This window comes from Rhopalosiphum maidis, chromosome 4 (genome assembly GCF_003676215.2).
Source record: "Rhopalosiphum maidis isolate BTI-1 chromosome 4, ASM367621v3, whole genome shotgun sequence".
NCBI classification, from domain to species: domain Eukaryota; kingdom Metazoa; phylum Arthropoda; class Insecta; order Hemiptera; family Aphididae; genus Rhopalosiphum; species Rhopalosiphum maidis.
In genome coordinates this window covers 49,843,163-49,855,037 of record NC_040880.1, presented here as the reverse complement: position 1 = coordinate 49,855,037, position 11,875 = coordinate 49,843,163, and the positions used below count along the sequence as shown (strand labels likewise).

The following is an 11,875-nucleotide window of genomic DNA, read 5'->3' as shown; positions in this document are numbered from 1 at the left end:
TAATACTTTATATATACCTATACTTAATATATCTCTATGGAGTGTCCCAGTGTTATAGTATCTATATTATTTCATCCGGATAACTCTTTATCGAAATTAAAGATTAAAGATATATGGTATATATGATGGTATAATACTTATATGGTTATCAGGATGCTATTAATTACATAGTTTAATTTAATTTTTATGTTATTCTCTTATTAAAACTTACAATACATTTTATTAAGGTATAAATATTTAAAAAAAAAAAATTAATACAATATATAATTTAAATGAAGTCGTACCATTATACTAGGTACTCGATCTATCAATATTTTTTTATACGAGTATACCTAATTTATTAACTAAATCGTTATTCAACATAAAAATAAAAAAATGTTCAGGTATAATTATAGTGCATATACTACATATTATACGGGGCTAATATAAGGTTGAGTCAAAAGCTCTGCAAGTGTGACCCGTACCGAAGTTTCGCATATGTAGGTATTATACCCGTATTTAAATATCGCTTGCTATTGAATATTTTTGATGTAAAATTACTATACATAGTAATAGAGTTATACTGCCTATTATTGTAACAAAACGACGTAATAAGACCAGAAGCGATCGCATCAGCCAAAATCGTTTTAAGATAACTACGCGTATGCACACGAAGCGTATAACTTTTTATCGCACTGCAGGTAGTTATAGGTAATTGAGTAATTCGTACATTGATTAAACCTATAATATAATATAATAATAATATTGTATTTGAAAGCGTATTATACCAATACTATACGTATACGCACAATACGCGCGCCACCTCAGGCGGCGGGAGAACTCGATCGCGGCTTGCGGTTGGCCAAGACGCCGGCAACCGGTCTGGGGCCGTCGATTGGCCCACCGGTGTCCGCGCCCACATCTTCGTCGTCTTGCCCTCCGGGGGTGGGGAGAGGGTAATGCCCACGTGCTCGCTCGACGGACCTCCGTCAAGGCCTTGCACTTCTTCAGTAGTCCGATAGCCGGTCGACCGACGTCTCGCGCGCGCGTAACTTCCTCCAGTCGCCGCTGTTCTTGTGAAGAATTAGCTGTTGTCAATATTATTGTTGTTGTTGTTGTTGTTGTTGTTGTAGTAATACTAGTGGCGGTGTTTGTGTGTGTGTGTGTATGTGTGTGTGCGTGCGTTCGCCAGTAGCCGTTGCCGCCGCCGCTTCAGTATAGTACAATTTATGCAGACGGGTTCGGTCTGTCACCGTCGTTTGTTTTGGTTTTGCGGTTTCGATTTTGGTTTGTTTATATTATTATCCGCTCGTATATACCCACGATAATAGCACTGTACATCTGAAAAGTATATTATTTTATTATTGACAAATATTGAATCGCATTCGCCAGCTAGACGAAACCGCGCGTGGACATGGGACAAATGTTCGATTGATCGAAAATAACGTTCCCGGTCCCTCCGCCCGTTCGTGCACAACGCGTTAACCGGATAAACCGCGCCACGTGCGATTTTACGACACACAAACTGTACGTTTTGGTTTTCGGATCACGACATGGAGACGTGCGTGCTCATACCGAAAGAGCTGTCCTTGCAGGCGGTGCCCGTGGCCAACGTGCAGCGGTCCAACAACAACAGACACCACGTGGAACCGGAGATCACAGTCATGACAAACGTCAACGTGCCCAGGGGCACGCTCATCTACCCGTTCCAGGGCACAGTGCGCATGGACAAGCTGGACGTTTTCTCGTTTCTGGATGACACAGACGTGAGTGCTTGCTGTTACGATCTTTATACTTAGATATTATTACCTAATATTATGTCATTGTGCTCTTGCTACAATTAGCGCAAATGCTATATATACGGCACAGCATTTTAGAGGGCATATATTTCTATATAGGCGTTATTTACCAGTTTCATTTTTTTTTTTTTATTATTATTATCTGTTTGGGTTTCAACATAGTTGGTTATTAATCAAAAATAAATTATAAATATTATTTATGATTCCCAAACGTCATATTGTATATACGCATATTATACTAATTTATTTTAAACTATTACCATTTTTTCAAATATATAAAAAATAATCAAGTCGTAAACCAGCAGCTTTTGTCTATATGGTTTTACGACCTATTATATACATTTATAAATCAATTATATAAAATAGAAAAATAATAATCTATTATTAAATTTAATATACGTAGACAATTTCACGACCAATCTAAAATTGTATTTTTTCATTAAATACCAATCAATATTTAAGAACATATTAAAAAAAAAAATTAATTAAGTGTTATATAATTGTATTTTATTAATGAAATATTGTATGTCTGTATTCATGAGTTGCAAATTAATAGGTACCAGCTACCTATATTTTGATATCTTGTTCTCCCATGACCTCCTAGGTGGCACATAATATGATAATATGATTAAACAATTTTCGCGTAAGTTCATTTAATTATCGAATCGTGCCATTAGGTATAATAAATTAATATTGGTATTCATTACAAATATTTATATCGTTTATGTTAGTCGGCAATACCCGTAACTAAATCCGCGTACGGTATGGAATTTATGATAACATTACTAAAAAAAAAACACAAACAAAAGTTTATTATATGTCATAATAACTATTGTACATAATTTATCATGAATTCAAAATTACTAATAGTTACGTGTTACTATATAGTCCATAAATATGGATGTTAGCTATTGGCCGCCCACCGATATAATCGGTCGCGCGGGCGTTATTTGCGGTGTCATCGCTGAAGCGGTTCAGTGCGTTTCGCTACAATATAGTTTATCCTAATGTAAAAATTATCACCTTACACTTAATACATTACAACAGCTATTAAGTAATACGTATTAATAGTGTATCGTTCCCCTATTTGAGTACGCAGTCATGGCGATGTACACACGCGTGTGTAAGATTTCCCGTGATTAATTGGCCGTGGGATATGCGATGTTGATTCTGACGATAGTTGATGGATAGAGCACTGAAATTAATTTTAAATATAACACGCAATAGATGCACGCATATACTATATAAATACACATTCATACGTTTATAGAATGATTTTTCTTAAGTGATTTTCTCGTGAGGTGTCTAATAGGCTGTTGTCAAAAATATATATTATTGTTACATAGTTCTCTATAATAGTCTTGATATATAAATAAGTATTGTAATATATTTTCACTATTTAATTACCTACATATTTCTATGTACTCGTATTACATTTTATCGCATATGGGTGCAATTATTGATGAGAGACGACCGAGGAAATTTCCTTGATGAATCTTTGTCGGAATTTATTGTCATCGACTATGGCGTGACGCAATGTTATCTTATTGTGCTATCGCTTACCTACAGTTTTTTCTCATATTAAAAGAAATATGAAAAAATAAACATGTGTTGTTTAACTAGATAATATATATATCCATTGATTGATTCATGAGGAAACAACCGCGCAATGGCATTGTTGTGGTTAGAGGCGCTCCCATTTAAAGCGGAAAACACGTTATTACCCGTTCGCCGGAGACTTAAACGGTGGCGCACTATCATTACTAACGAGTCTTCAAATAATATCATAATAATATAATAATGTAAAATACAATTTATTGCTATATTATTTCGATAATAAATTTCTTGTGTATCTATAATTAATATACAAAATTTAATTAAAATAATCCAGTTTTTTTTTTTGAATTGATATACTCTTATTAATAATACTTTTTTTAATAAAATATACGCATATATAGGTATCAGTAAACGAAGTATTAAGATTATTATAATCGTTTATTCATCACAAATTATACATTTCAAGTTATTAGTTATGACTAATTATTTATAGTACGTATATTTTTTTTAAGAAATATTATATACCTAAATGTTAGTAATGTATGAATAAAAATCGTTTATTTATATTTGAATTACTCTAATAAAAATAAATAAATATCTTTGAGTCATTTAATTTTTTTTTCAATATTTATACTCAACTACATTTGTATTTGAGTAAAATTTAATACAGTTCATATTAATTATTATTATTATTGTTAATATCATTTACAATTATTTTGATTACCAAAAAAAAAAAAAAAAAAATAAGCTAATTATTATTTTAAGTCTGTAGATTTAACGAGCTGTTAAATTATTTATATAATATGTAAGTAATGCATTAGTCAAATAAAAGGTAAAATTATTTTTTATTCTATAGTCAAATTTCAAAAAATTTACATAGAAATTAGTTACTGAATACGTATTCGTTGTATTTATTTGGTTATATAATGTTTAGTTTTGCGTTAGTATTCTGATTTTAATTAGCCTTTTAATCTAGCATCTAGGCATTGTTATTTCGTAGTAAAAAGAGAAATTTATAATTCTATGTATGACTTATTGCATGGGTATTTTTATGTCATCTTAAAGGTGTTGAATTAACAAACTAGATGTATGTATGTATTTAAAATAAAAAAGTTTTCTCACAAAAATATTCTTTCGTTTCATAAAATATATTATATTATAATAAGTCGCACTTTTTGTGCATCAAAAAATTTAATCCGTTAAAAAATTGCGTGATGAGTAATTTGAATAAAGCACGCACGCCCATATATTATGCCTTCAGCATATTATAATTGACGTGTACATCAAAATAAAAACGGGAAAGAAAGCCAAAACTAATTTTCCCAAAAACAATATAGTAATCAAGGGTCTAGATGCGCGTGTTATGTGTGTGTACATAGTTATATGTATAGTTAACCAGCGAAATCTTACTAGTTTCTCATAATTCTCACACGTGATTACTGTTTTCACGTGTGTACACATTCTGGTGAAACCGCGGCGGGCCGGCGGTCATTGTAAACGCGAACGAGCAGTACCAGTGTATTTTTTCCACCAGAAATACACGTAATTATACTCGACTTACACGTTTATGTCTTATGTGTCCGCGCGCGCGCGCGTGTGTGTGTGTACATGTGTGAGTGTGTGTGTGTGTGTGTGCTGTGTTTCGCTTGAGTTCACGCTATACATAATAATATATAACAGGTAGGTATATATCAGCTATAGTGCTTACTGTAGCAGGTACATGCACACATTAGGGGAAGATCATTACTGAAAGTGTTTAATTCTTTTATCTAGTTTTCACACACAAGTTGCATAGATATTAATTGCTCCCCGCGAGGTTTATTATGAGACTGCACTGTGAATTATTATTATTATTATGTATGTACGGCTTTCGACTCATGTGTGGCCGCGTCGTTATTATACTTCCCGTATATTATGTTCCCACGGCGGAATGTTATATTTTTGTCTTCTTCATTGTAATCGAGTATATATTATACGCATTACACGCGTACATATGTGTATGTCTATGTATACATATAATATTATGAATCATAAAATAATTACAATTATACAGCCACGTATGTTGTTAATTTGCGCGGGTTGTCGGACATTGTTTTGCGACCAGCATAATATATTATAAGTACCTAATAATGTTATGGGCTCAAAAAACTACGCTCCTGTAGTTTATAGATAAATATTATCCTTTTAGTCTTTCGGCAGAACGTTAAACTTTTTATAATTAATAAATACATAATTTCTGTCTTGTGTTTGCTTTATATATTTCAATTTCATCATCGAACCAAGGGAGATTTGGCTGGAATTTATACACACGTATTGATAGACGTATTTTGCGGTTATTCTACGTTTATTTAGCTTCAATTTTTTAAATGTTTAACATATTATTTTGTGATTCTCTGTCTGATATGAGACAAATGTATGAGTCACTTATAAATAATAACATTTTATAATATTATCTTATAATTTTATTAATTCTTTGAATTTTTCCAAAAAAATATTTCGTGATACCTATACAAATCACAGTTTTTAATTTTCATAAATTTGATTCTGCCGTGTTACATTTAAACAGCACCTAAAATATTATAATATTAAGATCATTTAGTGTAAGACTCAAAAAGTTTGTTTCTTATTAACCATCGTACAAATTGTATAAATATTATATACATTGTGGTTCGGCAGCGAAGTGTAGTGGAGGTTCAGTTCGTGGTGATTGTCATCGGTTCCGGCAGCCATTAAAATACATCTCATAGATCGAAAATGGTCCAATTACCTCGGTATGGCACGTTATTATATGTTCATGGCTATATAACATATCGGATTTTTTTTTTTATCGTTATTATTATTATTCTTTTTTGTCGATGATCCTCGTGTTCTAAATTTAGAGTCTTCCTTGCGCGCGCGGACAATGATAAAATACAAAACACAACAAAAAAGCCGCATTGACTCGAATGTGTGTGTGTATGAGAGAGGTTCGATTTTTCACGGTCGGTTCGTGTACACTGTTGGCACGTACCGACACGCCACGTTTACTCGCGCGACGATCTCCCAATATACCTACGTTGTTGATAAGGACGCGACTGACCAGAGAATAGAAGACATCACTAACAAAAAAAATTAAATAATACAGAACAAGAAAAAAGACTTTACCGTTTCCATAATAGTTTTGATTTTCTTCGTTGAAAATAAAGATGAAAAAAATTGAGTAAAAATGTCGGTATTTTCCGAAACGTTTAACTTTTTTGCCCAATATTGATGTACATTTAAAATATATTTGGTACCAAATATATATTACCATGCACACCACATTTGACCAGAAACTATACGAGTGATATTTCTTCAATGATAGGTAATAATATAATATATTTTTCTTACTATGCTATTTCATAGTAACGTATAGTTTGATACATGCAAAAATGGAGAGCAAAATTAATCAACATAATGTGTATACATATAAAATATGTAAATTAAGATGCTGATAAACACGTTGTGACTGAACATTTTTCATACTGTTAATCTTGTAGTATAATCGTTTAATACATCTAAACATACAATTTATAGTTTAATAGCTATTATTTATGACATACGTATAAGACAAATATTTTTTGAATTCATCTTTAAACCTATACTTTTACGTATTATTTGGACACAAATCATTTTTATAAACATATTTAATGTATGTATGACTATTTTTTTTATAACAACTACCTATATTATTTCATATAATTTAGGTACTGTGTGTGCTAAATAAGTTACTATACATATTAAAGATATGTTGTGAAAACTTTTAATATTATCTTTTTCCTTTATTTTAATTTAAAATATGGAATACGGATTTAATAACATATCTTAAATTTAGCTTCTGGATACGCTGAGTACAAAATTTAAAAAAAGTACTTTTAATAGATATTTAACTATATGTATTACATTTAGTATATAATAGAGGGACACCCAGTATATCATTTGTCAGTGTTACTTATTCTGTGGACGCGTATAACAAGGAGAAAACCAGATGATCTCTATAGGAACACATGTGATTCGTTCTCATTAAAAAAACCAGTCCGACGATTTGTTTATTGGATTAAATGACTGATTGTCATTAATCATTAGATTTCTCTTTGAATAAGTAAAAATAAAAAAAATCTAAGCATTTTGACGATTTACTCGAAAATGAACCATTATGGAGGAATCTTTTGATAAAAGTCAAACCAAATTAGTTGTGATTTTTTTGAATTAGTATAACTTTATAAGTTAGCATGTTTAATAAGAATATGTGCCAAAACAATTAAAACAAAATCATACAGTTCGTCTATTACAACTTTGGTTAAAACTATAAAACTATAATAATTTCTATGTTGGGTGCGCAAGTTATTCTATAGGTGATTGATGAGTGATATGTCGATTTGACGATTGAAGATTGAAAACAAAAAAAAATACATTTGTTTTAATAAATCAATGCGCCTACAACTCATAGAGATTTTTCATGTCTACATAGATTTGATATAAATATATTATTTAACAAGAAACTAACAACTGATGCTTATTCACAAATACAATAATTATAAATAAGCATGTATGAAACGAAAATTAATAAATATACCACGTTACTTTTATACCGTACAGTTTTGATATTATAAGACACATACCTCTTCATATACACAGTATACACACACACACACATATATGTATGTATAAACAGATTCAATTTTTTACTCTGGTTTCGTATGGTATTTTATTTATTATTTTTTTTTCATCTAATTAAAACGGTCCAAATTGTTTGCTTTGTGACTGCGCACCGGTGTGAGTTTTAAACGCTGAGTGGACACAAGTGAAAACAAAAAAAAATCGCCGTCGCCGCCGCCACGGAATGCGTTTTTTCGCCGCTTCCAAAAACGCACACACCAATATAATACGTGTATTTATATTGTATATAATATGAGATATAGGTATCTCTATAAACCAATATAACTGCTTATAACTATCTACTTATATGTACATATTATATACATACACCTAGGTCTTACACCCTTCCACCAAGCGCGGTGAACATGTTTTTGTCACACGGACATTCTTTCGCGGATGCGTTCATGTGTGGAATTCAAAAAACGTTTTACCGGACCAGGCCGCGCGTAATACGTATCTCACGCGGTATGATATTATTATATTTATACACATACATACTATTATTATGTATACAGAGGGCGGCGGAGCATTTCGTAGACCGATAATGTTTTTTTGTCGTCTTCATTTCTTTTCGGCTCACCTTGGTGTTAATGGGTTCTTCAACCGCCGCCGCTGCCGCCGCCACCACCCGAAATTCCACTATGTTTGCGCCTTTTCGCGACCGCCCGGCCCATGCGAAGACAACGATGATGTGACCACTACTCGGAATCTGCGTCTACCCGCTGGATCGTTTATCTTCTCTATCATAGCCGTGTTGTAGTCTATGTGTACACACTACACAGTGTATATACTATGCATGTATGATATAAGTATATTATGATCATATAATATTACATGTAGCTACAGAGCTCTGGTCGTCACGATGGCGGTCACCGCTTGCACTTAACCACCGACTCGTGTACGCATATTATACGTATTATTGTATGATCGCTGCGAAAACCCTAGGCATACACTGTGCCGCAGCAAATAAATCATATACATTATATATAGTATACGCATACGAAGAGACGATGACAACTCGTGTGCAAGGGAGAACCGGGCCAAGTGATGCATGGAGACACGGTGTATTCATACACACAATAGCATGTGATAATATTGTATACAAAGCGAAGCTTCGGCGTGTTATGAAGTACACGTACACACGCTCATGCAAACGCATACGCACACGCAAACACACATATATGTATTATATAGATCGAGAAACTGAGAAGAGGAGACGTGATATAAAGTGTGGTCCACGTGTATGCTATATATATGACGCGTGCGATGCTGTGGAAAACATTCTGTGCACAAAACAAATCATAAATAGCCGCCTTCCGTCGGACCACACCAAGAAGAGAAACATTCCTATACGATCTTAGCGCGTGCGTGTGTGTCATCGTACACGTCGCAGCCTCACTGCATTTGTCTGCTCACCTTCATATATTCTCTCAATATAAATCAATATATACCTATACATACCTACTTTTACTTATAGGTAGGCTGCAATAGACACACGGGTGTTGGCTCCATTTCGAATCGCTAGAAAACCGTTATAATATATTTATAAATCACGATGATTATGAGTACATACGTGTTTATGGACGGTGAAATAGACCAAGCTAAAAAAAACCAGATAAAAGAGAGAAAAAGAGAGAGAGATAAAACTATTGGGATGAGGGAATGATAATATTAATTATTATTTTATATGCGTCTGACAGAGCTAATATACAGCTATATGTCATAATATTATGTACCTACGATGCGACGACTTTGTCACAATGTAAGCTTTTGTGAAACTAAACCACTAAGAAGAGATATAACGCGTGTATGTAATATATAATGTAGGCTTGTCAAAAACTATATAGTATTTACGTCATATTCACGGTGTGTAAAAGACCGTCGACAGCGTAAAAATCACAACATATTATGCGCCTCGTTCAAAATGCCGCTCGTGTACTGCAAAACCGAAAATACCGATCCGTACATTTTTTTTCTCGTTCCAGAGTGGTTATAATATTAATTCGTACGCATACGTGTATAATATTATAATGATGTGATGTGGAAATACCGCCTAACCGCTTTTGATCTCTGCAGCCGTTGCGCCGTTATTACAATAATATATTATATTATGCACTTGTCGTGCTGCTGCCACTGCAGGTGAATTAAACTCATAATAAATGCAGATGTATTAAATATATACGATGATATTCAATCGCGGTATAAAAACATTTTATTTATAATATATACGATATACCACTATAGGTATCGCAAACCATTCACATTATAATATATCTATTATATAATTGTATATACCCGATATCCAATAAGTGTGCAGCAAGTGCAGTGTTTTAGCGATGACACAACGATACAAGCTTTAATAAAAATCAAATATGTGTAGCTATATATATATATATATATAATATTATATGTATTTTTAATAATTAATTATAGGTATTGAAATGACGGTGATGCGCAAATAGCATCGGTAAAGCGTGGTAAATAGTACTGCATATCGTCGCACGGTTTCTATAATCGTGATTTGAAATCGCGTACCTACTAGTGTCATCCAAATGGGGTAAATTTGAACTCTACAGCTTTAAAAATTTCACTATCTTCGGAAAAACCCGACAAAGCCAAAATTAGATTTATCCCGGTAAGACAAAAACGGAATTTATAGAATATAAAATAAAATTGAAAAACAATAAAATGATCTATACTCGATGTCAGTAGTAGCGGCAGATACGCCCGACGAACAAGAACAAATAGAGCGTAGTGTATAATATATTATAATAATATAATACCGGTATATGTTCACCTATGGCGTTCGATTCATGAGAGGATTCGATTCAATGGCCAAGGGAGTGGCGGGATTTTTTTTCATTTCGTTGAAATGACCATGCGCTCGCGTATTACATAGGCATATATATATATGTACATAATAGGTAGTAGTTCGAGATGAGCTGCCGCGCATTATGTAAATTATCGGCAAAGAAAATGGAAAAAAAATAAAATAACGGCTACCGAACAAAAGCTGCCGCGCGTAGTACCACGCACTCACTCGCGCGTTTACATGCATATTATATAAAATATATAAATAAATAAAAGAACGTATTATTTTGTATACATATATGATGTATATTTATTTATATATAAATACCGTTTAATGTATATACTGCATAGTAAAAAATAAATGGAAAGCCGCAGACTGTCAACAGCGTTACACAGCACATTATATATACCTACCCCCCATTATAATCGATTCGTATCCGTGATCTTTTTTTGTTTTTATTTTTTTATTGTATTTATATATAAACTGCGCCATAATAAAATAACATGATACCTATATAAACACAAACAGACCGTTGTTTTTGGTCGATTGGACCTCATTAAACGCCACTACCGCCGCTACCTGTAGTCGATTTATTTTGTTCTGGTATAATTAAAACGCCGTGTCGTTCCCGCGAGACGGGCGCCCGCCCTCGCCCCCGCACACACCGACGGCACTGCCACTCGACAAGAACGGTTTTTTCTTCTACTCCTTTTCGTTTTAATTAAATCGGATTTATTCGTATTCGGTTCGGTGGATATGCGTGGTTACCATAATATAGTTATAGTCGGTAACCCATACCTAGCAGCCTGTGATAGGTATGCTGAGGTATATATATATATATATAATATATACTATGGTATACATACCATTATAATATTATAATATATACCTACGGAAGACACCAGTGTGGTCGATCTGCATGCTTATAGCGGAAAACAGGCTTCGACATAACAATAATAATGTTATAAATCCCTAGGAGTTGTTTTGTTTCGTTATCACACTTGCCACTCATCTATATAACCTGTAATCAATAATATCATTCTTATATACC

General features: G+C 33.1%; 1 protein-coding gene across 2 annotated transcripts in view; it reads left to right on the top strand.

Moving 5' to 3' along the window:
- Positions 1-1,532: 1,532 nt before the first annotated feature.
- The window catches only part of LOC113555980 (zinc finger protein 235-like), a 91,392-nt gene continuing 81,049 nt past the window's right edge, over positions 1,533-11,875 (top strand). For both annotated transcript variants that reach the window (XM_026960643.1, XM_026960644.1), the window contains exon 1: positions 1,533-1,745. In XM_026960643.1, the coding sequence (XP_026816444.1) occupies positions 1,533-1,745 (213 nt within the window). The remainder of the gene's footprint in view (positions 1,746-11,875) is intronic.